Genomic DNA, 27,843 nt, shown 5'->3' with positions numbered 1-27,843 from the left:
TCTCATTATTTTTTATTAATTAGCTGTCATTTTGTGTTATTGCCATTACTCTTTCCTGTTAGCTGTCAGCAAATATTTCCAGTGCAACATTTCTGTTACCAAATAGAGTCCCTCCAAGTTTGGGCTTACAAAACAAACAAATGCATGCAAACATTTGCTGCCACAGCACCATGCTAGTCAAGATTTCAGCAGTATCGTGACAAACTGTGAGAATGTACTGGTAAGACAGAAGGATGCTTCACTTCTTGAACAATTTTTTGACTCAGGTAGGGTTTTTTCATCATAGTTGTTTTTTGACTGTTTATGCCACTGTGGTTTTCATAGATTTTATTGACATAGCTGGTTGTAAACTCTTTATCTCACTCACACAGCTTTTTTGTTGATTACTGCTAGCAGGCTGAAGAAAATGTCTTAAAACAAAAAAAAAATTGGTTTTGTTCAGAGAACAAGAATTTCTAGAATCTCGCTAGTATTTTTTAATACTAAAAAAAGCATTTTGTTGATATTTTTTGAGTTTGAGTTTGTGTGTCTCTGTTTCTATGCAATACAACCTGTACTGCTTGTTATCAATGGTTATTTTATCTATGGAGAAACCCAAAAAAGGTTTCCTTTGTTAACTTGTGGTCTTGCCTAGAGCTTGGCCAGTTGCAACAGAGTAGAGCAGAAATAAAGGGGATCATCAGTGAAGTGGAGAGGCTTGAGGTCCCTGGTGGTGTGGCTCGCACAGTGTGGAAAGGCAGATTCACAGCTGTGTGTACAGCCTTTCAGCACTAGAAATGCTGTTTTGGAAAGTGTTGGTAGTGGGAACTGGATGGCTCAGCACACTGATAATGATGTGGGTCTTCTTCCCACACCCCTGTGCTGGTGACTGGCAGATGTCACATTGCAGGATGGGTCTCATCCCCATCCAGCACTCTGCAAACAGCTGTCCCCATCACAGGAGTGGTGATCCCAGCAACTGCTAATTGCCAAAGCAACTCAGCACTTAGGAAACTCTACCCCAATCTTGGGAGAAAGAGGCCTGAGACTGGTATGTGTTGTTGGGAGGATGGTTCCACTTTCCAAGTGGGTTCTGGGCTGTTTTGGGGAATTTATATTGCCACTGTATGTTGCCATGCTCCTCACTTTTCTGTAAATGAGCTGTTTCAGTCCCCAAGGCTGTCAGTCTGCTCCCTTCCACTGCATCAGTTTTTAAACACATTGTTAAATACAGGAAAGAGATAAAGTCTTTTACCTTTCTCATAGAAAACAATTTTTCTGCTGATCTCAGTGTTAAACTGGGGTTACTCTAAGTTTAGACTTTACACAAGGATGGGGAAATGCCCTGGGGTATTATTCCCAGAAAATTTTACTTTGCCCAACGACTGGACATCAGGACTATAGGATTTGCAAGGGAACACAGGAACTTTTAAGGAAAAATAAAACATTGAGTTACCAGTAAACCAGTCGATGTGCAGTGATCAGTATAAGCAGAGAAGGGTATGTAATATCTTGGCTCACTATCATCAGAAATTGCTACTGTGGGATTTGGCATGTTACCATATGTAGCTGAAAATGAAATTTGAACTTCTTTCATGCAAACAAAAATAACTTTCTGCCTTATTTCTTTCTCATTAAAAATGCAATCGAAATATTGAGGGAGAAGTTTGAAACATATTGATTTCATTTCGAAGGCATATTATTAAATCTCTTGAGGGCTTGTTGATCTTGAATCATTTCATTTTCATAGTGTTTCAGATTGAAAATTATTAGTAATTCTGTTTAAGTTGCAGCTAAATTACTAATTAACTTTCATCTCAAAGATTTTATTTCTTACATGTCTCTGGCAGCACAGTGCACTCTCTACACAATGCAGCAGAAATTTTTTGTTACCTGCCTCTCTGTGCTCCTTATAATCATATAAAGCAGGTTTGGAATTAATGAGCTGTCTCATCTTGGGTAATGAATGAAAAGAGCTGACAGAAATCCTTTTGTTGTTTAAGAATTTCCAAATAATTAATGGGAAAAAAATGACAGAGGTTCTTTTAGGGTTTAAGAAGAAATACATCTTTCAAATTCTTTCCGTGACAGAAGAAACTTTAAAACATGTATGCAAAAAATGCAGGGATCCCTGATTAATGGGTTAATTTCAGTTCTCTCTTCTGAGATAAACTTGCAGAATTTGAGATAAAAGGATTTAATTTTTTGAGAAATAGCTTCCTAGTCTGCAGGTTCCATATTCCACGTTCATCTCAGAAGTAAAAAATCTTCTGGATTCCTGGATTTGCCATTGTGGATAAATTGAGTTAAGCCCTGAGCATGTTTATAGTAACTATGTGTTGTGTACACAGAAGGTGTTGCAAACTGCAGGTTAGTTTGGGGAAGGCAGGGAATTTCCTTATATTTTATGTTTTTCTCCAATTCCTGAAGTCCCACTGTAGCTGTTGGGAATAACTTGCCCTGCTGTTTTTCAGGTAACTGTCTCAGATGGGGGCACATCTCCCAAGCAATCCTCTGTATGGGTGGTGGTGCAAGTTCTGGATGAGAACGACAACAAACCGCAGTTCCCAGAGAAAGTCTATCAGATCAAGCTGCCGGAGAGGGACCGCAAGAAAAGAGGGGAGCCCATCTACAGAGCTTTCGCTTTTGACAAAGACGAAGGCCCTAATGCAGAAATCTCGTACAGCATTGTGGACGGGAACGATGATGGGAAGTTCTTCATTGATCCCAAAACAGGGATGGTTTCTTCCAGAAAGCAGTTCACGGCGGGGAGTTATGACATCTTAACAGTAAGCACTCTTTCATTGACATACAAACCCATGATTTGCCTGACTTCTTTTTTCTTTTTTTTTGAGAAATAGGCCCTCCTGTATAAAGAGGAATATATAACTGTGTTTATGCCCCGTATGTAAGACCTAAATTAAGAAATTTAGTATTCATATGCAACTACTGCCAAAAAATTGAGTGTGAGAGATCCTTCATGCTATTGCAGGTCATGAAGTATTCTGAGAGCATTAAGTCAGCCTGCAAATTGTTAGCATAAGCCATTCCCTTGAATATGCAGAAATGAAGACCAAGTACTTGTCTGCTCCCAAAGTTGCATCATGTTGGCCTGGGCAGATACAGCTACAAAAGGGTACTTACTTTGGTGTGGACACAATTGTTTGCCCTTACAGAGGGCACCTCCTGTCCCAGTTAGTTGGCTGCATCTAAGAGAGGAGGAGTACTGTGTTCTCTGTGTTGTAGAAGCAATTTCAGTTAAAAGAAAGCTCAGTCAAAATTCTTCTTTCAGAACTCTAACCATACAGTGAAAGTGAAAGAAAGGGGGAATAAAATATGGTTGAGTTGATATAAAAGCCATATAAGACTAGAATGTGCACTCTTCATGTGCAGGAATAAGCCAACAAGTTGTAGTTAAGGAGCGGAAATAAAAATGTCAGAGGTCCATGGTCTGACATCTGGAAATGATGTATCTTACAGAAGTGGGTTGCCTTCATAATGTTGGAAAATGAATAAACAACAAAATGTTGAGAAATACCTAGGAATCAGAGTAGAGCAGCCTTCGAGTGACTGAGTACTTTTTCCTCTGGCAACTTCAAAGTCCAGTTTGAGATCTGAGCCTTCTTATAATGCAACAACTGAATATTTTCTAACTAGAAACTGCTCATCACACCCTCAGTATCTTTTCACAAAGGGCCTCCCTGGAATGGAGCAGAGTGACGAGTGTTAGTATCAAATACACTTAACACATTTCCAGGGGAAGAAGTAGGGCATGATATCTCAGAAAAATAAAGTATTCCCCATTTTTAAAATGTATTCTAATGGCATATTTATACCAGTGGACCTATATAGCCAGAAACATTACCTTTTTTTTTAAAAAAAGGTTAACATTTTGTTAACATTGATGTTATCCACCAAAGCACCCATTTTGTAACCTGCATTCAGCCTTTTCTTAAGCCCAGTGTTTGTTGCTGCTCTTCTTGCCTTCGCTATGCTAAATCCATAAAGCATGTCACACAAAGATCAAGCCTATCCATCTTTCTAGAAGACTTTATAATAAAAAGAAATATCACCAAGCAAAGCAATTCCTAATGAACTCGACAGAGAGGAGAAAGAAAACATGACAAAATTTTGAATTATATTTTTTTTTGGAGAATGAGGGAAATGACCTGAAACTTACTTAATTCAATTAAAGATCCCAAGGAAGGCAATATAGGGAATACTTATCTGCAACACAGATGCCACTTGAAAGCAGTCAAACATGCTCTGGGTGAGCATGTTTTGCAAATGCATGGTCTTACAAAGGGTCATTACAAAGCTTCCAGCTTTGCTACAAGATGGAACTGGGTGCAAGATGAAATCAGACAGGGAAGCTGGTTCTGGAGAGGAGGATCTGTGTGGGGAGTGTTTGAATTGCATCTGCAGGAGGCCTCACACCAGCATTTCTTAAATAAAACATTTCAGTTTTAAATCACCTTTTTCAGTTAAAAGTCAAAGCGTAATGCAAAAAAAAATAAAAAAAGAAAAAGAGTGAGAATTGAGAAAGAAGTGCTTATCCTTTTTTTTGTGAGATTTTACATAAAAGGTTACAAAGGCCATTTTCCAAACAGTCGTTGCACTGCAGTAGAATTAGTTCTGAACTGCCAAGGTGGGATGCTCAGCCTGAGCCCTCTTTTCTTTGTGCCTGCCAGATAAAAGCAGTGGACAATGGCCGGCCCCAAAAATCTTCCACTGCGCGTCTTCACATCGAATGGATAAAAAAGCCTGCGCCCTCGCCTGTGCCCCTGACTTTTGATGAACCCTTTTACAACTTCACCATCATGGAGAGCGACAAAGTGACCGAGATTGTGGGGGTGGTCTCTGTGCAGCCCTCCAACATCCCCCTCTGGTTTGACATCGTCGGTAAGTCAGGAACCAGTGGTGCCAGGAGGACACCCCAGAAGCAAAGCATTCAGCTGTGCAGTTTTGAGAGCAAGAAAACTAACCCTGAATTGCCTCCCCACCTCCCCCCCCCACCCCCAGTTAAATCCATTTTCCTAATGATGAAATGAAAATGCTATTTTAATATAGTGATAACAGTAGTAATAATAATAATAATATTTCTGCTTTTGTTATGACTCCTTAGCTAAGCTTAAAAAAAAAGCGCTGTATGGCTGAATTGGTTTTTTTTCGTACTATGTTATTTACTGCAATCTTAATGTTGTCTGTCATTTAAATTCTATTGTCATACTTTGCTAATCTCATTTCTAAATGTATTTATGGTACTTAGACTTGCTGTCCCTCATTTCTCTCTTTCTTCACCTTTTTTTCTGCATTCTGTTCTTTTTTTTCTGCTTCCGACTGCCCTGCTTCAAGGTGGCAAGCATGCTCGAGAGATGTTCTATATTCTACAGACAGCTTGTGGGCAGAACTGTTCAACAGAAGGTACCCTTAGTGCAAACACATTTGCTAAAATACAACTATCCAGGCTGCCTTTTATTTTTTCAAGTTTTTTTGAGACAATTTATATTACAGCTTTCATAAGTGCCTGTGACAGGATGCGATGCGACACATGGATGTGCTGCATTTCTTTCTATGACAGCTTTTACCGTATTTGTGTCCAATTATTATCATTTTATTCACGGATTTTCCACAGTTTATCACAAATAATTAATTCAAACTTTTCACAGTCCAGTGCCATCCATTTAACTGTGAAACAGAATGGGATGCCTCAACATATGGGTTACAAATGGAGACACCAAAAGTTTGTCTTGAATGCAAGCTGAAACAGAGAAATGTGTTTTGATGTGAGATTTCAACCACAAAATTGCCTTACATAAAATTGCTTATAAAAATAGGGAGGGAGAAGCATCTTTAGTAAAAAGATGAGAAGCCATAGAAGTCTTAAAATCACAGGGAAATGCCATTAAATGCCAAAATTACAGGGAGTAAAGGGTCTCACTTGGTTGAAGTAAAGAAATGGGAGTCAATGTTCCTAAGCATTTCTTTCCCGCTTCTGCTGCTGATTCAGTTAATGTTGTTTAAAATAACTCATTTAACATCTCAAAAGTGAGAAATTCCCCTAGAAAATGATTGTGCTTCTTAATATTTGCAGATGCTTCTATGTAGTGTTTGCATACCTTTGGATGTAAAACAGTTCATCTGCACAAAGTCTAGTTATTTAAATGAAGGGTTATAAAGCAAATGCTATATGAAAGATTAGAGAAACAAAAAGCCTTTGCTGTGGACTTAGCAGAAAGTGTGCATCAGCAGTCTTTATTTACAGGGATTGAGCCTGGCTCCCATTTCAACATAGTTATTTGCAGATGGGTTTAGCCAACAGGAAGGACAAGGACCACAGGAGAAAGAGTCTGTCAGAGTCATTTTCATCCACCTTTTATTGCCAATTTGTGCAGATGAAAGACAGAAGCAGCACCATTTCCTCTCTGAATTTGTAGCATGGTTTCTGATGTGCCAATCATATTAAAATTAAACCCAAAGCTACTACCATGTTTTGAGGTTGCTGCTAGTCCCTGGGGGAGGACAGCATATGTTTCCTACAGTTTTCCTGCCATTTCCTTGGTTGCTTCAGTATGCTACATGCAGTTTATAAGCTAATGTTTATATTTCCATTCCCTTCCTCACTGACCCTTTTCCTCCCAAGACAAATCCATCTTTATTGATGTTATTGACAGGTTTTTTCCTATTTGAACCTTTTGCTGGACTTCTGGTCCTTTCCATGGCAGCTTGACCAACTCTCATTAAAATGCTGCCCCGAGGGAAACCCCTGCTCTTCTGCTACATTCTTTTTCATTATTAAGAGTCACTTTCAATCAAGCAACACCTTGTAATGGTATTTTATTTTTTGCCTACCAAACAGAGATGATGATAGGAAGAACATTAGGAAATTTTAGCCTCTGTCATATAATGTGGCCTTTATGCCTAAACTAGTTCAAATGGTTTAGAAGATTTTCCCTTTTTAAACAATTCTAATGGTTTCCCTACAGGCTGTAGCTTCTGAAGTTGCAAGACGCTGCATCATTGCAGAGGTCACTGAGAGAGAGCTTTCCTCGATTTAATGAGAAATCTGTGACCCTGACCTTCCACTTTGGTTCTGCCACCATATGAATGTTTTCATTAAATATTGCTGCTGTTACAAATAATTGCATTCCCAACAGCAGCAGTTTCTGCAACAGGAATAGCCAGCAATCCTGGGCATGCAGAAGACCTTGTTGTTCCAGACACACAGCATACAAGGAGCGAAGACAAAACCCATCCTGAGAGTTTTAGAGACAGAACACTGTATATTTAGATAACCATTTCTGCCTTTAGCCAGTGTCAAACCCCACTTATTTTCATTGTTCCTTGATATCATCTGCATTGAGGTCTAGTGCTGAAAAGCCCAATGAAAGACATGGGATATTTGTAGAAGTTAATTGTCATATATAGAAAGCTGTATGTGACTGCTGATGCACAAGATGGTTTCTGTGCTGCTGTAAAACCAGACCTGATCCTGCTCCATCTGGTATATCATGATTCTGAACCTCTGTGCATAGTTCACAGTAATGTCAACAAAACCCCTGAAGGCTTATGTAGAGACGTGGTTTAATATAGAGTTTGCTGCTTGACCTTTATCTTTATGACCTTTTCAAAATAAATGGGCATTGGAATTCCAGACGATCTCTTTTTTAATGCATAACATCCACTATCTCCCAGACAAAAAAACAGAGAGGGAGAGCAGATAAATTTTGGCTATAGTGTCCTGTCTGCCTAACTTTGCACTTTAATTATATATACTTTAGGTAGCTGTTTAAGTACTTGAGTTAATCAGATCCAAGAGAGGAAGATGCCACAGAGGCAGGAAGGTCATCTTCCATTGACAGACTGGAGAGGAACAGGATACTTGGGTGATTGTTTGTTTCTTTAATTGGGAATAGTTGAGATGTCATACCTGGTTTCTCTTTTCAGACTGCATTCAATACCATTCTCAATTCATGCACATCCCACTGTGTGAAAGACATAAGCATAAGTTGTATCAGTTTACAATTTATTTAGTCATTAATAAGAAACTGATTTGCAATGGGAACTCCCAAATAAGTCAGAGACCTTGATTTGTACCAGGTAAATTGAGCCCTTTCTGTTTTTTCCTTTGTTACTGATGGGAATGGTGGGATGACTAGTTTAACACTGGAGCTAAGCTGCATGGTGCTAGTCTTTGCTTAAGTGGCATGTTGCACAACATCTCTCTGGTTTCCCAAACAGTCCTCCCTCTATCTTTGCTTCTTCCCCCAGCCTGTGCCTTTATAACAGCAGCCAAGCTTTGAAACCACATCAGCACTTTTTACCAAGCGTGCTTAAGTGCCAATAATTTTAATATCTATTAATTTTAGTTAATTGTCCATTTAATTCATAGTGCTTCAAGTTTTCATTAAAGTCAAAAACATGTAGCTCCCTAGCCTTCTTTGAATAATATTCTCTGAGAGCTATCCAAAATACTTTCCTGATTTCTTTCTTGCTTTTTATGCCCTTGCTTTCAGTTTCTTAGCAGCAAACTCAAGGCTTTGAGTCTCTTTACAGTAGTTTTATCTAAAATTCAGAGTCTGCATTACTTTCTTCCTAGCATGATATAGTACATAAAAGAATAAATATTTGCCTGTCATTTTACTAATATTTATTATGTTATGATTAAAAAAATCTGTAGTTGAAATTCTGGTTTTTGAGGCAGTCTTTAAGTTTATTTCATCTTCTTTGAAACAAAAGAAATGAAAATTTTGGCTTTGCTTCTTTTTCTGAAAATTCTAGAGGTACTTTAGCCTCACCTCTGAGTTTCAGGGTGAATTAATTTCCTGTGTTTTGCTCTGATTTTCTTCCCCGAGCAATGTGACAATTGTAGCAATTGGTCCCGTTTATCATCACTGTTCACTGCTGTCAGCTTTTTTGGGACAAGATAAGTAAGAATCTTCTCTGCAGTGAGAAAACGTAGTTTAGAGGACTGTTCTCTAAATCAGATCATTTCCTGTATTTCTTTTCTCCATTTGTCCATAATGGCATGATGGGCCAAATGAGACTTGTGTGAGGATAGCCGTATATCGTGGCTCTATTAAGTTTGAACATAAAATATTGTGTGCTGTTTGCTACCTTCTCCACTCACTCCTGCTAGGTTTAGCAGTGTTTGAACTGGGGATGTCCTCCAGAGCTCAGTGTGATCCATCTTTGCATCTAAGACTGAACAAGTCTGATTCTCTGCAGTCTTCAGATATTTCTGAGGTGGTATTCAACCCCAGCCTCTTTGATCGTCCCACTGGAAAATATGGAAAAAGGTCCTCATTTGGGACTTGTTTGCCTACAAATCCTCCAGATTTGCTGTTGTGTTTTCTTCTCAGAGGAGAAAATTATTTTTCCCAGCAGCATGATCATCTTAAAATGTGTATCAGCAACTGATAAGAACATGGGGAGGCTCCGCATTGTACCAAAAAGGAACCACATCTAGGAAAAGACCTACCAAAAAAATTACCTGCTTGCAGCAAAATGCAATGTAAGAAGAATATGCTTGAACATTAAAAATCCCAGCACTGAAATTAGAAAGGGACAGAGATGCAGAGTCCATGTCCTGTGGGAATGCAAGATCTGGATTGTGTCTTGCCTTAGGCAAATTCTTCAGCCGACCCCCAGAAATCCCTTTTGATAGTTCAAGTTTTCCTTGGCCTTTCCATTGCACCTCTCTTGTTAGCCTCACAAGGTTCAGTGGTTTGGGGTTTTTTAGGTATCTTTTTTATAAGAAGGAAAATCAGTTCTTTCCAAAGTATGCAGGACTTTTGTCAGAAGAAAAATTGTTCATAGTGACTCTGAAGCCAAAAAATAAGCTAAGAACAAGGGTAAAAGTCCAGGTTCAGACAGAAAATGTAACCAACTCTATACCAAGTACACAACTTAGAGTCTGTTGGCTCAGAGGTGTCTCCATTCAATTTCCTGAGATCTCTTACTTAACTCTACCGTACCATCTGTTAAACAGAAAATAATGACTCTTCTAGAGAGTTGTAGTGAGGGCCAGCTAATAAAATCTTTTGTACCAGGGGCTGTTTCTACAGCTGCGCCAAAAGCAGCTGGAATTGGAAAATCATATATAAACTATAACACACTTTTAGATGACATTAAAAATTGCTAGTTCTAAAAGTTACTAGTTCTGAAAATTTAATGCTTCTGGGGCTTTTGCAAAAGCATTAAGATCAACCTCAAGAAAGTAAGGGTGGAAATCATCTCACTTAACTTTAGGTGTCTGAAGTGTAGACATAACTATCTATTAGGTGATTTTGAGAATCTTAACAATAAATTGAAGAGAAAAAGTGAATGAATTTTTTTCTGGATGAATTTTTACCATTCCAATATGATAAGTCTTCTCATCCAAACACAGTATTTAAAACAGATATGGACTTTTCATAAAATCTTATTCAAAGTGCTTCAGTCTAATCAGATTATTTTAAGGGAAGTCTTTAAACTGTACTGAAGATGTATCAGCATTACATTTTAGCCTGAAATGATACCATAGACAACAGCTAATCCACATCTCTCTGGGGTTATTCAGTATTAAAATGCTTTCTCAGGACAACCTGTCTAGCCAGATTGTCAGTGCAATCATCTTGCTTTCTTTGTCACTGATTTTCCCAAAGTGCCTGAGGAACTCGCAATGTATTATCTTAATTTGAAATATTTCTTTCCTAATGCAATTGCAAGCACATTAGCAAAGACAGTTTCTACGTATCTTGTATCTGAAAGCAGGGTTTAGTAGACAGTAAAAAGGAAAGCATGTGCCAAATGCTGGAAAGTGGAATGAGTAATGAAAATTCACATTAATAAAACTGAGCAGCTGAACAAAATGCCATCATCCTTAGCCCTCTTTCATCTGAAGATTGTGATCAAAGAAACTATTAAATGGACAACAGTAAAATTGTTAAAACTGATGCTGTGGCAGCTTATGGCACTGCAGACAAGCTCACTTCCAAAAGGTTGGTACAGACACAGCATCAGGCTTTCAGAAACAGCCTCCAGAACCCCAGAAGCCAGCACCTTTGCAGCTGTCACCTCCTAGGGCCTCAGCCTCCAACCTCTCCGTGGGCACCTTCGGATGGAAGTGGTTTCATGTGGAATTCCCAGCAGCAAGAGTTTTAAAGAGAAGACTCCTGTTTGTTTTTACATGAGAATGATACCTCTCTCTTTCTGCAACTCAGCACCTGTCTTTCAAAGGTGATTGTGGTGGATGCTTCTAATAGGCCTTGCATAGACTTAACTTCATAGTAGGCCTTGCACAGACTTAAGACTCTAAATGTTTAACTTCTATAGCATTTTTATGTCATTCATTAATTCATCAGTGTTTAGTACAGCTTCAGAAGCATTTATCATACGAGGTCCTCTTTGGAGTGTATATAGAGGCTGAGGAGCAGCACAAACCATTTGCAGACTGCCTCTGGTACTGCAGATGAGAGGCAGGACCCAATATCTCAGGCAGTATTCCCAGAAGTTCATCCAGCTGCATGGTTCTTCATCTGACCATGGTCTGTTAAAATGTAGAAGACTGAATCATGAATAATTCAGGGTTTCACTCCAAAATAGATTATAATCACAAATCTCACAGCAGGATGTTCTCTGATCCATCTCTGCCTCAGTGTTTGATGCAATTTCTGCCTTGTTTAATAGAAAACGATTCAATGTAAAATGAACTGCATTGCCTGGTTAGTTACAGGCTGGGGTAGCTGGCAACCAAGATTAATTTGTTTGTCACTAGACCGTTTAGGAAGATGTGAATAATGTATAAAAAATTCACATGATGGATTCAGTTCTTCTTTTAGGGGAAGAGTATGCTTCACTTAATGGAAGTGGCTTGAAGAAGTTGGTCTATTTGCAGCAGACTATGTGGTGCCCTGAAATCCCAGCTCTGAGGCAGCAGAGGGTCATTTAAAACATTTATTTCTAATCCTTCCATGTTACTTCTTGGAAGTTTTAAAGGCAGGTTTTTTTGGAAGTGTGTGCCAGTTGATAGCATATAATTTTTGATTGCTCATTAAGATGGTTATTAAGCATCTCAAAGTATAGACTTGCACTTTGTTTTCATGGTTATCAGTATGAAACATTCTCTTTGTGAAGTGCCTACTGTCCCAAGGCTAGTTTCATTTCAGCTGAGATTTCCTTGCATGAATCTCAAGCTCTTTTCTTCAAAGGAGGTTTTCATGGTGCAATTTTTCTCAAGTAAATCAATTTAAAACATTAATTGGGAGAAAGAAACTTTTTCTTCCAGACTAACTTAAAAAAAAAAGAAAGAGCACCGAAAATATAATCAATGTCCAAATACCTTGCTATTGCTTAAATACCAAGGACAGCTTGCAGAATGAGGGCAAGGAGTAAGCAATGTTTCTAGCTGCCATAAATGACAACAGGACCAGTGGCAATGTTTTCCTGGAAAACCACAACTTCATCTATTAGGCTTAGACCTGTATATATGTACATACATCTGTTCAACATAGGGAAATCTGATGGCACATCTGAAATTACTACATTTGGATCACTTCAGTGGCCAGAGGTTCACCAATACTTCCTTTCCTCTGCAGCAGTCACCTGCATTATTATTTTTTCTTCCATTTTCTTCTATCCATCTCTAAATGTCTTTCAAGGCAAAAATGGACAGAGCAGTGCTTTTTCCACCTTCCTCTTTCTTTGCAATAGCCTCTGCAAGAGGTAGAAGTGAGGCTTCCTTCACATTAAGGAATTCAGGGGCTGTGATTTTGCTGTGTTACCTCCTAATCTTCAGCTTCTTCAAATGCCAAAACATTATTCTCTCCGTAAATGCATGACTGCTTCTGAGAATAGTGCCAGTTCCTGTTCAGCAAACCATGCAGATGGGAGAGCATGGAAGACTCTTCTCTTCTCTACTCAGTCCCCAGCCCTAAAATTTTCAGAGCCATTTTGTGACACTACCAGCCATTCACATATATCTCTCTTTATATATATTTCACCAGAGCTAAGTCAATAGGATGGGTATTTCTCTACCTGTGCACCTCATCTCAAGAGCTTTCAGCAGCTGTTACACAAGTCTCATAACCAGTGAGGTTTGAAAGGCTTTTTGTCTCTGTGGAGCAGGGTTGGCATTGAATTGCTGTGTTATGAATATAGCTTAAGAGTTTGTCTGTCAGCAGTGTTGTGTCCCACCTCTCCCTGTCCCTAGCCTCCAAAAATTTCAGACTCAACTAATACTAAATTACACTTCATAGATGAGTAAGCAAGAAAACAACTTATCAGCAGGGAGTGTGTGCTGCGCTTTTGAAAATAATGAGTGGTTCAAATTTATAAACTGTAGCTGTGGCTGACAAATCTTGTAACCCTTCAATCTGAAATTATATTTGAGGTTATATTATTTATAGCCTTATTTTACTTGTTAATAGATTTTTTTTTTCTTTCTTTCACTCAGTACTCAGGAGGGTTTTCCCACTGCTACAGCATTCAGTGTGTGACAGGAAAAGGGGATGTCGGTATTAGAACAGTGCTTTGTGAGAGGTTTTTTTGTACTGGAAAGAATTTAGGTTGTGTATCCTGTCAGATCTATTTGAATAGTTCTTAAAACACTGGAAGGATTTGACCTTTGCTGCCAGTAATTATCATTGTCCTTGGTATTAACATAACAAATCTCTATTTGCATTTTTAAAATTGATTATAATTGTAGTTTTTAAAAACTCAGATGATGCTATTTGCACCCAGAAGTATCAGTGAGAATTTCCTGAAAATAAAATTTGTAGAATAAAACCTTCTTGAAATTACTTTTATACAAAAAGATAATTATTCTTGTTCGTTATTTAAACCACAAGGGCACACATCTTAGGGGCTTATAGCCATTTGATTCTTTTTCTATTTGATTCAGCTATAGTTTACTTAAATGTACTGCTAGATTTTTATTCTTTCTTTTTGGCAATGCATTCCAGTGATATCTGCTTTTCAATATACAAACTGTGCTTTGAAATATAAATGACTTATGAACAAGGAGGTATCACTAGATGTACTGTGTGTGCTAAGAGAGGCCATTAAGATGGATGACACTAAACAGACACTCCCACCTTTAGGAAAACTTGCAATGGAAGTTTTCAAGAAATGGCTAATTTGATTGTGTTTTTGTGCAACAATTAGGAGGGAATTACGATAGTTCTTTCGACGCCTATAAGGGAGTGGGCACGATTGTCATTGCAAAGCCCTTGGATGCAGAGCAGAGGTCAATGTATAACATGACTGTGGAGGTCACCGATGGAACAAACATTGCCACAACTCAGGTAGAATATCACATTCCTTTCTTGGCAAGTTATTCATTTGTTGCTGGAATGTATATGCTATAAAAGTTATTAATTTTTCCATTCAGGTGAAACCTCATCCTTTGAGAGCACCAATAACTAATGGAGGAGGTATTTTTCAGAGCCTTTCCATCTGGCTGTAAAGAATCAGCTGTTGAATGTTTCAAAGCATTATTTCTCCTTTTGTTCTCTTCCTGCTCACATGAAAGTAATTTGTCTTCCTCCAGCTGAGGGAGTCCCTATCACAGGCAGCAAAGCCTAGATTTTGACAATTGCATCTCCCCATAATGGTCCAAAATACAATAGTGCTTCCATGGTGTCAGGGAATATTGCTATTGATTGTGTTAAATGGAGTTTATACCTCTCATCCTCCGAAGACCCAAAAGTGGGACACAAGATCAATTGTTCAGAAAAGAAATTGTTCAGAGGCAAAACTTAAAATTCAAAGAATCCCTCCTTTAGTGTCACTGCCTGTGATTACTCTGTCTTCTGCAAAGCAGCCCCGCTGAACCTTTTAAAACCGGGCATGCTTATCAGGCTCCTTGCCTTTAAAGTTGGGTCAGATAAACGTGATGGGCTGGAGCAATGCTGCCTCTGACACATCTTTGTAGGAGACACCGTGACACAGAGCCTAGGTATCTGTTCAGTGGGAGCTAGTCTGGAATTGGGTCATGGCACAAGGACAGGGACTCTGAGGTCTAGGGGACACCAGGAAGACTTCAAGCAGCAAAATCCTTTGATATGAGGTAGAGTTGTGGGCTCTGGATTACTTACAGCCTGAAATTCTACATCTGAGTTACTCCCCAAGTGTAAATGAAAAAAAATAGGTTGGTTATGTTATTTCCTTCTTTATAATTCAGAAGGAAAGCCGGAACATTTTTTATGTTTACATATATGCATGCAGATGCTTCTGTTGTACCTTGCCTTTTTGCTCAAATGCTTTGGATGTAAATCTGTATTCAGTGAGCCACAACACCAGCTTTCCTAAGAAATCGTTTAATCATTGAGTGCTTTCTCAATCTGAGTTCATGTTTATATGTCCTGTTTATATCCCAGCCCTAAAATGTCTTATGTTTTCTCCCAGTAATCCACCCTTGGTAAGAAAACAACAGTTGATAGTAAGTTAGGTGGTAGGAAATCCAATGTTTTCCCTGTCAGTTCCAGAATTAATTGCATCACTGCTAAAAACATCCCTTAACTTTAAGCTTGATTATATCTGGCCCATGTTCCCCGTTATGCCTTTCTCTGCTCAATTAAGGAACTCTTTAAAAAACACTATTTTCTCCCCAGGAAGGCACTTACTCACAATACTCAAATCACCTCCCAGTCTTCCAGTAGACATGCAAAGGAGAATGACTGACCTCTTTATGTTCCCTTTCCATAAGGCATTTTTTTCAACTCTTGAGTAGTTTTTTTTCTTATGCCATTTTTTGATCTTGGCTACACTCTTAGTCCACATTTTAGATGGTGTTGAATGCCTAATGTGACCTTTTTTCTTTCTTGCAAACATTTCAGCCAAAAAAATATTAAAAAGCTTAGGGAGTTTCAAACATGCAGGATTAAAGTAATTTCTCTTTTCATGGATATTGCGTTTATTGTTTCTGCTGCTTTTGATTTAATAAATTGACCTATATAACAGTCCTCAAAACCTAGTTGGATGAAACCCCTACATTTTTAATTAAAACATATGGTAAAAATATATTTCAGTAAAGCTGTTGCATTCTAAAAGAAGCCTGAGCATTCTTTTTAACAGTGATGTGACCCATTTAGGAATGTAAGACAGCTTCAGATTGCAAGAGTATAGCATTAATAATCACTGGTGTGTACAGACCCTTCCCTCCCCCACCTTCTCTCTGTGTGGATACTGTTTAATTTTTAATGGTGGCCAAGGCATCTGAGCATGTGTTTCTTTTGGTCTTCACAACAGAGATTTCAAAAGTGATTGTTATCTGAAAACTGAAAGAATTATGGCCTTCATATTTATCGCTCCATTTTGCAAAATTTTCCTACTTTATTTTTGGCTGTACTTTGGAGCCTTTAGTTACCTTTCTCATCTTAATTTTCTTTTAGAAAAATAATTTAAAAATATAAAACTGATTGGTTTTATTTAAAAATGTCATAGAATAGATCATTTACTGATAGCTCTCCTTATTCTGAGTTTTGACAAAACGACATTTTGAGTATTTTGTTTTATGTACAGAGTTCCACCTGCATTTTTGATTGTAGCTGCAGGATGTTATGGTAGAAGACAAAGCAGGTAGAAAGCAATTTAAAGGCCCCCTCAAAGTATGATGGTTTATTATGAAACAGCTGATGATCACCATGTGCAATGGAACACTCTTGCTTTTTATTCCACCCCAGCTGTTTTCCTTTATCTCTTCTTGGCCTTTTGTCTATTATACAGTTGGAGGTGGTAAAATACAGCATAAAAATGCCGAAGATTTTTGTTTGGGTAACATGATCCCTGGCATGGACTTGATGAAGTTTCTTCAGCAATGTTCCTGCATGCCTTAAACTCCAATGAACTGCTCACTTCCTTCATGCCTTACTGTGCACATGGTTCATTACTGTACCATGAGAGGAAGGAAATAATTTTGATTTAAAAGTTACATCTGTTGTAATAGTGGTTCACTGTTGTGAAAAGCGGCAAAAAGAACATAAAGAGTACTAACAACAAAAAAAAAAGTTACAAACTTTCTGTGTAACCAAAAGCCTACTTGTTTTGGGCATGATTAAGGTTTCTAAAAGAAATGCAGTCTCCAAAGCGAGAACCAAAGTGCCAGGACTTGTTGAGCCACTGCCACTCACCATGCTCCCCATCCATGTAAGCCTGAACGATCCAGCAGTTGGGATGGGAAGGGATGGAGAGGGAAAAATACAAAGAAATTTTGCTTTGTTTGATTTATATATTTGAAGTGTAGGTATAAAACTTCAGTCACGGTGATTAACTTCTAGAATGGCTAAGTCTTCTGACTTAGACAGGGAGAGCTTTTGCTTTTTCCCTCTCTTTTATCCATCATTGCTTGAGGCCATGCAGTCATTTATTAAAGGCTGAAGGAATACATTTGCTCCAAATTCCCACGAAATACAACTCCTGCAGCTGCCAGGCAAGCTGTTGGCCTTGCAGAGGGATTGGGGCTTCTGTATCCCATGTGCTGGGGAGAGAGCTGGGACAGTGGCTCTGTGCAGTGACTCTGCTCCCTGCCATGGCCATCACCTCTGGCCTGCAAAAGAGTTTGGTGCCCTTGCTGGAGCAGAGAGAGGTCTCTCCCCACAAGGAGTCATTTTAATGGCATCTAAATGCCTACTCCTGCCACAATTTTGACTCTGAAACATGAGAAATTCTCCTGGTCATGAGTCAGGTTTATCCGAAACCCCTTTTTTTACTGAACAACTCAGATCTTTTACACACAGACGCAACAGAGGAATAGAATCACATTTATTTACTTATTTGTAGTGCATACTCTCGAGCTTTGTTAAAATACCCACAGAAGCAGAGTACGGGGGGGAATCATTGAAATATCATTTAAGTTATTATAATGTTTCACTTTTATTGAGAATGTTGTCCTAGCAGATAATTATATTTTTGTAAGAACAGCCTGTGGAGTGATTTTAGTATGTGAAAAAAATTATTTTACTCCTTATTTTCCTGCCTCCTTCTTCTTTCTCATCATTGTAACTGCTATAGAAAAGATGTGTTAAAGCATGAAGGCTGTTCCCTCCAAGCTGGGAGGCAAAAGGCACCTCAGTTTCACTTATTGCAAAACCACCTGACTGTTTCCCAGTAGAGTGGGCACTCAGGGGGTAACGTGCACTTCCCTCTGAAAAGCTTTTGCAGATCCAGAGATGTTTGCTTACAATACCCTCTGCTGAAGCCAGCCAGACTGGAAGAACAGACAGAAGTTACTGCTCATTGCCCCTTTCTGTCTCCCCTTGCAAAAGGTTTTGGAATTTAATTTATTCTTGTGCTGAGGATTGACTTTTAACTCTGAGTTTCTGTCTCACCTTTCAGAGATCACCTTTTCTTTGCAACATTTTCTTAAGAGGAGCTGATCAGTCACCCTGAGTGAGGGTGGTTCTCTTAAATGAATGGTGAAATGCTCTTCTTAGAGGACCACAGCCAAAACGTAGATAAGACATTAGAGCCTGCCAGAAGCAATTCTGGGCTGTGGATTCTTCTAGGGCAGAAAAAGAGACATGGAGATTCAATTCAATTTTTCACTTTTGCTCTGTTGAGCATTTCCTCCAAACTGTAACCACTCCTTGATTTTTTTTAATTTTTTTTTTACATCCAGTAATCTCAGCACTGCCTTGCCTCTGAAGCATAGATTTTTCTTTCAAGTTTAACATAACACAAAGAACACAGTAAAATAAAAATAACTAGCCACTGATGTTGGTAGGGAAACTGAATTTTTATGTTAAAGTTGGAGTTTGGAGGAAAGAAAAACTTGTCAGGAAGTAGAAAATAAAGGTATGTGGTATCAGTGTTGAAAGCAGTACTAAATTAAAATAGGTTTTGAAATCTGGAGAAGTGTAACCTGAGTTTAAATAATTCAGGCACTTAATAGGTTGTACTACAACACAGTGCCCAGACCAAGCAATTAGCCAAGCAGATTCTTCCAGCTTCAAATGCCTGTAAAGCAGCTGCTGGCATTTACCCAGCTTTCACTCAAATATGTCTGTGCCTCAACCAAAGGTATTTGTTACGGGCAACATTAAAAACAGCTTTGGAGACACTTCCTGCATCAGATTTTGTCCTGCTTTGATTTGATTGTATTTCTCTAGGCCTTTCACTTACCATTTTGAGTACAAAGTCTTTGCTAAGGCTCTGAGTGTTACTTTGCCTAATTTGTAATCTTGGAGGGCCGTGATTCCTTTATTTGAAACTTGTTTTAACTGTGGGAAATAGGAAGTGAGCAGGGAGAAGCAAATCTTTTATAGTGAAGAGCTTGTTCAGACTATAAATTAGGCTCCACACAATGGCCACAGAAGGAGGCAAGCCTGCCTTTCTGAAGCCCACAATGCACTGGAAAAGATATGGGCTTTCAAGAAGAACCAGGCAGAGACTGGTTTGCTGCATGTTGGCTTTATGAGCGTGGAAAAAAAGACTTGCAGCTAATGTTTGTCAATGAAAAGTAGTTCAGTCAGCAATCTTGAGCAGTTGTCAGCAAAGAGGAATCCCTACACAGCGGCCAACAAATAGTAAACATTTCCATTCGTCACCTTTCGGAGATGTGTTGGGAAACTTTTAAAGCCTGGCTTTGATTGTGCACAATGGGTACTGTCACAGCTTAACACCCTGGGCACCTAAGCAGTAATAAAGTATATTTATGCCACACAGCTCATTCTTGCCATATCTTCCATTTGGGAATAAATATGTAGAAAATATTAAATTACACAGGCATTGGGAGTCTTTGAGTCACTTCAGTAGTGTAACTCTTGATTTGAGGTGAAAGATGTGCTACCAGCTGGCTAAAGCATAAGACTTCAAGGAACCTTTTGGACCCTTTTGAAGTCTATGGGAAATGTGCCAATAGTTCCACGATTTTATGCCTGAGGTTGGCAGCCATGAAATGAATTTGAGAAACTTTCCTCATATTAACAATCTGGTGGCACTCAGTATACTCAGCTTTATGTATGTTTGTAGGATCAGGTTTTCTGTGAGCCTGGTGTTATGTCAGTGTCACATTTTCCTTCCTATCTTTTTAAGTAACGTCTTACTAGAAGTAATCCTGCTGGAGTAGCAAATCTGCATAGGAAGAATGGCATTTTAAGGTGACCTAATAAAAGTGGTGTGGCTCAAAAATAAACTGAAATCACCTTCCCTAGCTTTACCACTGCACTTCACCTGGGATTTTGGTAATCTTGTTGCAAAGCATTGTTTTCCTGGACAAAATACAGGGGTGATAGTCACTTGCCCCTCAGAAATGTTGGAAGAACTAAGGTACTAATAGCTATTCTAAATGGGACTAAAACTCCATTTTCGTTTACCTGGTTTTGTTTAAAGTAACTCCAAGATAGCTCAGTTTTTAAGAACATTAAAGAATCTCATTATAGGTTTAACAGAGCTCTGTATAATCAGGATTCCCATATATAACTTTCTTTTGTTGCAAGAAAAATGCAACCCCCTCTATTAAAGGAGAGAAATGTTAAAATTACATTTGACTCTCGGGGATTTTGAGGGACAGCTGAGAAAAATTAGAAATACTCTTAACTGCTTAAATAGAAGAAATTGTGAATCAATAATGACTTCTTTATTCATTAGCATTTCTAACCCATCGCCTTCCATCTCCAGATGGAAGTGGCTGTTGAAGTGCAAAGTATGTAATAAATAATGTGTATTTCAATGTAGATCACTTGACAAATCATTAAAATACTGGCATCTCTAGGGAGGAAGATGCCTGGCACTTAAACAGGCACTTGATCAGTCTTACAGTAGATGTGAAGTGAAAGAGAGAGAAGAAAAAGAAAGAAAAATTAGGGTTTTTTTTGGCAATGATCAAAGCAATTTTAAGTGCATAGCTCCCTGTAAATTTGATGACAGTGAATGAGGGCTTCAATTTTTTTATCTTTTCTCCCTCCATGCCTTGCACTCCCCAAGCATGATTATGTCCATATGTGTGTGAGGGCAATACCTTTCACCTTTTTCAGTGGGAAGAAATGCTGCCCTGAGAATCCATGCTTAATTTCCACGGTCTCATGGATTACCCTTGGTCTCTCATGCTGATCCAGTCCCACTCTGTTCAGTTTGTGGAGTCTAGTAAAGGCAAAAATCACGGAGCCATGGCTTGGACAGTCATAGTGGAAAACTTGGGATGGATAAACTTTTATGCCCTCTTCTGCTTTCTCAGTTTGCCAGTGATCCCAAAAGGCATTAGATATTATAGGAAGTGAATCACTGCTCTGGAATGATTATATACCATGCAAACAAAATAGCCTGTCACTTTTGTAGCAATACTTTTAAGATGCATTGGTGTGTTTCTCTACATTTATTTTTTTCACCTTCCAGAGCAGCTTCAGCTTGCACACACCAATTTTAAAAATAAATTCACAGGTACAAGCCTGTCCCTCACGTGGAAACTTCCTTGTTCACATTAGCCTGTGCTGTACTAGCATCAGCAGAGTCAAGCACTCTTGGTGTTTTCAATAAATTTGAAAAGTTTTTACTTCTCTGTTGGACTGTCTAAAATGATACATGACAAAGTTTTTGGTCATGAATGAAAAACTAAATAAATTATCTGTGTTGATTACCAGTCATGTTATAGTGGTACCTGTCAAGGACTGAGAATATTGAAACTGCTCAAGAAAATTTCTCTAAGTATCAAATACTGATTATCCTCAACTCCTATTGCTTACACTAAAAAAGTGGTTCAGCATTGGCTCTGTGTCCCATTATATTATAGTTCCATTATATTAGAGTTCAAGACTTTAATCTTCTCCTCAGGCTTTCTTTCATATGTTACAACTGGTTTCTTCACAAATTTTTAAAACACAGATTTGGGTGGGTTTTTTTCCTCAGTCAGATCAGAAACATGTTTGATATATTACAGCAACAGTGAAAGTATAAAAAGCTAAGTAACTCTTCATCATTATTATAGGCCTAGCAATGCGTATTTCCCCCCAATTTTATTGCTATCTGTCCAAGACTGAAGCATAACTTAATATAGGCTTCACTCTGGCGTGCCATAATCTGGTGAAAATGAAATGGTATGGAATGCAAGTCTTATGCCATTTAACTTACTGAGCATTTTATTTCAGCTGTCTTTTGAACAGTTCCCAGGCTAGTTCATTACAACTGCTTCTTACAACTGCTCATGTTCCTTCTGGTAATGTATTCTGCAAACCCTCCCACATATCATGGAAATCTAAAGTTTCATTTCTCTCTGAGGCCAACATCTGTTTGTGCAATATTGCAGTCAAAGTGTAGCTGTATTTTTCTTCTGTTAAGAAAGTGGGGGTGAACAGGGCTGGATCAAGCAAAACAATAAAATACCTGCTTAAAAGAGAGCCAAGTAACAAAGCAACAAAGAAAATATAATGAGTGATGGGTCAGGTCTCCTAGTCTGACCAGAGTCCTGTGTGTGGCTTCTCCCACGTCATTAATTGGACTATTTCTTATTTCAAACCCTTTGAATAAAAAGATTGTTCCATTTTACTTGCTGTAAAATTAGGTTGTGCTCTCACAGGCATATTCTGGAAAAAATACTTTTTGTTTCTAGCACTGAAAAAGAGTCAACTCTTCAGATTTCAGCTTTCAGTTTTACACAGTTTGTCAAAGGTTTTGCTGCCACACTACCCACAGCAATCTATGGCATACAAAGTCTGGAAAGCACATTTTCCCCAGGAAGTGACTTCTCCAATGGCAAAGCCCACAAAATGTCATCAGAGCGACATGCATAATATAACTTTGAAAAGCAAAGCTTGGAAAATAGTGATTCTTATTATTTACCAGAGTCAGCTTGTGATATATTGAAATGGGTGTAATAGGCAGCAAGAGCAGCACCCTGGCCTGCTCTCCCACTCTCCCAAGTTTCCTTAAGGATCAATACAGAAGCTTTAGAGACAGATTTGAGGCAAGGAGCACAGCATTCATTCACATTTTTATTGTTCTACCATTCATAAACTGCAACAAAAAGGAGACAAATAGGTGTTGGAGGGGGAAGTGAATTAGTTGGCAATAAAGACAGCCATCACTGGCAAAGGAAGAGCAAGGATGTAACAAAAAAATAATCCTTCTGTGTCACCAGTGCTCTGAGATCAGCTGTCCTTGGTGGTACACATTGATCTGTATGGGGTGTGCTGGTGTGGTAGTGAGGTTGGGTTTCCTGTGCCCACCTTAAGTGGTGTAAGAGCAATCTGAGGTGTCTCAGCAACTTGAAATCTCCACTGCTGTCACAATTTGACATTGCCAGTAAGCCCCAATGCAATGTACCGGGCAGAAAAGACAGGATTTAGCTGAATCTTGATTGTATAAAAAGCAGATTTTAGCAACATGAAAAGGATTATTTTATAGCTTTATTAGTAGTGAAGGGGAAAGGAAATTATATAATAATTCTAGAAGTCCCTTGTAACCAAGGCAGTTTCAAGGAAGGACAAAACCTTTCCTTGTGACCATTGTAGAAATACTTTCCAATCTACAGATTCTGAAAATATGGGCTTCTTCATCGGGCTCTGAGTAGGTCTTACAGTTAGGAACATTTTACTTCTAAAGTCAAATTCTTTCCATTTCTTTTGATCTGAAAAATAAGAATTTAATATTAAATAATGTTTCTCAGTCCCACCATGCAGCAGAATAACATCTTCAGCCATTCAAAGTAAATTGCATTTCTCTAGGTGCTTATTCAGTAGTCTGACTGGACTTCAATAACGTCAAATGTCCTTTTTTTTATTAACTGTAGGTTCTTATCAAAGTGTTGGATAACAATGATAATGGCCCAGAATTCTCTCAGCCAAGCTACGATGTCACCATTTCAGAGGACATCCTCCCTGATACTGAAATTCTGCAAATTGAAGCTATAGACAGAGATGAAAAGCACAAGCTGAGCTACACTATTCACAGCAGCATCGACACAGTCAGCATGAGGAAATTCAGAATTGATCCCAACACCGGGGTTCTCTATACGGCTGAGAGATTAGACCACGAAGCTCAAGATAAGCACATCCTTAATGTCATGGTAAGAATGCAGCCATGGCTACTTCAGGGACATGCATGGAGTAGGCTTCTCTTGAGTGAAGGACTCAGTGCCATAAGTAGCCACTAATTTAATCTTGCCTGCCCTGCTGTGTATTTATTTCACAGTTTTTATTTCGGCTTTTTGGGAAACTTTATTGTGAAGCCATTGTATGGAATGTGATATGATTCTCTATCTCAAGGGAAAGCAGGCAGGTAATTATTTAATCTCTTGGCATCTGGTCCTCTCCATCAAGGTAATTTTCAGAGTTTCTGAAGTGAGGCTGAAAGTTATTTGAGAAGTTATTCACCAGGAGATATCTGCTTTCTTGCCATGGAGAATGCTACAGCCTTTCTGAGTACAAGCCTCATTTATAGCTTACTTTTATAGACTTATTTCAGTACATAAACCGTTAAGATACAAAATAGCTTTCCTTTATCTACATTTCCAAATCTTTGGGTATACAGAAAAAAGTTAATTACCAATTTTTGCTTGGTGTGTCTAGACTACAGAACATAAATCTGTCTGTTTTCAAGCGAAGATTGTATATTATGGACATTGTATATTATATCATTTTTTAAAAAACAAACAAAACAAAACAAAAAAATTGTGTTAGTTTAAACATTGGAGTCCACTATTTTCTTTAACTACTTAAGACTTCTGCAGCAGAGGCCTTCTAAGAAATTACTCATGGTGTGTTAGGTACAGGGGCAGCTTTGGCAGGGCACCCTAGGAAGCAAAGAGCTGCTGTGAGATGCAACAAGGAGCAGCTGAGTGTGGTCTCTGCTCACAGAGTAAAATGTTGCAAGTCCTTTGGCAAGCAGACTAAGAAATAGCTATAAACTAGCTATAAAATAAGAAATAGCTATAAACTGAATAACAGAAACACATGGCCAAGAGAGGTAATTCCCTGGTGCTTGGTTTTGATCTCCACCTGATACAATAGGTCTTTTCCTCTGTTTAAGAAGAACCAAAATTTTCAGGAGATAGTGATGGCAGGATTATCAGTGAAGAGGTGCTGAGGTATTTTGGATAGGATTGAGACAGGTGTGGTAACTTACACCTCTGTTGACAATTACCAGCACATCATAAAATGATTCCTGCTCTGTTTACTGTTGATATGATCATCTATGTATATAATCATGAAGTAGTCAATTGGCAGCTACAAGCACTAGACAGACATGCCCATATGCTGTAAAGAAGGCAATAGCAAGATAAAGGCATGACCATTCAGCAAGTATTAATAAAAAAGGAAATTCTTGCAAACCTCAACCCAAATTTAAGATCTCATGTGGTTGCCACTTCAAAAATTCATGTCATGATGAGTTAGTTGCAATGCATTTTCTCACAAGTGAAAAAAATGTTGCTAACTTCTTTCCTGTTTCTTTGATTTTAGTATCTGTCATCCCATGTGTGAATGTGTTTCAGACTGCTCTTTGGGACAAATGGATTTTTTTACTGTATTAAATAGAACTGAAAGTAGTATTCACACTCAGATGAGTAATATTTGTGAAGTTTTACTAGATGACTGTCAAATTGTGTGTTACGCACTTGTTCTATAGGTCCGAGATCAAGAATTCCCTTACAGAAGAAACCTGGCCAGAGTCATCATAAATGTGGAAGACTCCAATGACCACAGTCCCTACTTCACCAGCCCATTGTATGAAGCCTCAGTGTTTGAGTCAGCAGCAGTTGGATCAGCAGTGTTGCAGGTCACAGCTCTGGACAAAGACAAAGGAGAAAATGCAGAGCTTATCTATACTATTGAAGCAGGTTAGGACCGAGGCCAAAGATGAAGTATCATGGATCATGCCAGACACACAACAGTGATGGTCATCTGTCTTGACACACAGTTCAGCTTCTTTGGTCTACTTTCTCCTGTACAGATGGGAAAAGGAGACACCTTGTTGTTGTTGTTGTTTTGTTGGGTTTTTTTTTAATTTTATTCTGAAGCTACTATACCCAAAACCTTTCAGAACAATCTCATTCTGGAACAGGTTGCCTGAGAGAGGGAGTCTCTCTTCTCTGGAGATGTTCAGAACCCCACAGGATGTTGTGCAACCTGCTGTAGGTGAACCAGCTCTAGCAGGAAGGTCAGACCAGATGCTCTCCAGTGGTCCCTTTCTAGTCTAGTCATTCTGTTCTTTCATGACTGTTTCATTTTTACCAGATGGCTACAGAGCCTGTTACCTCTAAGTCATTGAAGATAGTAATTCAAAACTGCAGCCAGTGACTTGTTTTCAGGGTTCTGGTTTCAGACTAGAGTACAGTGGATCCTCCATAAAAAAAAATGCCACAACAGCTGGAATGTCCTGATACCTTTGCCAGTGTTCAGACCAGAGAAGCACAGACTAAGAGCAGGGCTATGATAAAACTTCTGCCGTAGCATTTTAATGGCACAAGGTCTCTTTGAAACTAAGAGAGGGCATGATGATACCAGATGAAAATTGCTTTTGCAGTTAAATGCTGTATATTTACATTCAGCACATGATCTATACCAGCAAAAGCATTCTTCTACTGGTGCAACAGAACAGTGTATCTCTGACACACATGAGAATGAATGTAAGTTTCTCTGGATCACATGAACCTGAAGTTAAGAATTATCTTTGAGACAAACCATTGACAGATATATAAGAGGGGGATGCCTGGAAAAAAAGAGAAAGAATTAGAAATTTGTGACGTTAGAATTTTGTAATGTTTTATTTCTACTTAGGGGGTTTTATTCATAATATGAATCTTTCCACTGTAATACTAGCAAAACTTGAAACTTATATTTCCATAAAAAGAAGTCACAGGTACTTCAGATTATACCCATATTGGGCAGATCACAAGCCTTTACCAGCATTAGGCTCTGATCCTACTGGATCATTATTTATTCCTATATTATTATAAAGTCTTGTTCCCAGCTAGGATAGCTCATGTCAATTAGGAACAGGCTAAATGACAAATAACTAATGACACAGGAATATCTACACCATCTCATACTGATTTAGCTTCATATAATTCAAGCTCACACCTTAAATTAAGATGATATAACCTGAAGTTTAGAGAAGACCCAAGGAAGATTTTTTCTGTCATTATCTTGTATGCTCTGTGGAAGGAGATTACCCTCAGCAAACCAGAAGGTGAAGTCTTTTGCAGCTGAAAGTGTTGAACTTAGAATGAGGAAGATGTTAGCACTCCAAAGCAAATATTTCCTTTATGCACTGCATTTGTTCTTAGCAGTTATTTCTCAGTTTTCTCAAGTGGCCTTCAACTTAAATTAGGGGCAATCTTACACGTGCCCAGACAGGAAAACACTGTCCTTATGGAACAAATTCTGAGCAGACTAGATCAAGTTCCTGGAGCAATGTTTTTCAAGACTATTCCTAGCTTTTTCCTGACACCTTATTACTATTATGGGTTCCTAATCATCTAGAGGTGCCACCACAATGTAAAGAGCATCCTGACATCTAAGGAGTATTGTTCCAATTACACTGGTAATAGAATCCTACATGATTCAGGCAGGAAAATATTATTATTAGAAAAGATGCTTTAGCTATTAGATGGTTTCTAGAGACTCTCTTTTTCATTAGAGACTCTCTTTTTCATTACAGCCTGTTTCTGTTTCATCATGAGCTCTTTCTGCAATGTCAGACCTCAAACTTCCATTTACTGTAAGCCTCACACTCCTCCAGTTTCATTATTCATAGATGTCCCAATCTCAGGTGCCTCAAAATTCAGTATTCTGCTGCTGAATATGATCCATAAAATGTGCAGTTGAGGATATTGATTTTAACTGCAGAATTCAAATTGTACACAGCCCTTTGATTCAGGGGGATTACTCACCATATCTTACATTACTCTGAAGACAGCAATTGGTAAAGAAAGTAGTTTTTGTGTAATTTCAT

The 27,843-nt window shown here is 38.5% G+C and overlaps 1 protein-coding gene across 10 annotated transcripts in view; it reads left to right on the top strand.

Annotated features, from left to right (window-relative positions):
- FAT3 (FAT atypical cadherin 3) overlaps positions 1–27,843 on the top strand; it is a 400,048-nt gene that overhangs the window by 288,824 nt on the left and 83,381 nt on the right. For 8 of the 10 annotated variants that reach the window (XM_077173992.1, XM_077173994.1, XM_077173999.1 and 5 more), the window contains exons 5-10: positions 2,454–2,768; positions 4,671–4,881; positions 5,335–5,403; positions 14,125–14,264; positions 23,681–23,956; positions 25,516–25,726. In XM_077173992.1, coding sequence (XP_077030107.1) covers positions 2,454–2,768; positions 4,671–4,881; positions 5,335–5,403; positions 14,125–14,264; positions 23,681–23,956; positions 25,516–25,726 — 1,222 coding nt within the window. The remainder of the gene's footprint in view (positions 1–2,453; positions 2,769–4,670; positions 4,882–5,334; positions 5,404–14,124; positions 14,265–23,680; positions 23,957–25,515; positions 25,727–27,843) is intronic. The other 2 variants (XM_077174000.1, XM_077173997.1) reach the window with 1 other exon arrangement.

This window comes from Agelaius phoeniceus, chromosome 2 (assembly GCF_051311805.1).
Source record: "Agelaius phoeniceus isolate bAgePho1 chromosome 2, bAgePho1.hap1, whole genome shotgun sequence".
NCBI classification, from domain to species: Eukaryota; Metazoa; Chordata; class Aves; order Passeriformes; family Icteridae; genus Agelaius; species Agelaius phoeniceus.
Note: the sequence above shows the minus strand (reverse complement) of the source record. Positions and strands in the feature narration are given on the sequence as shown.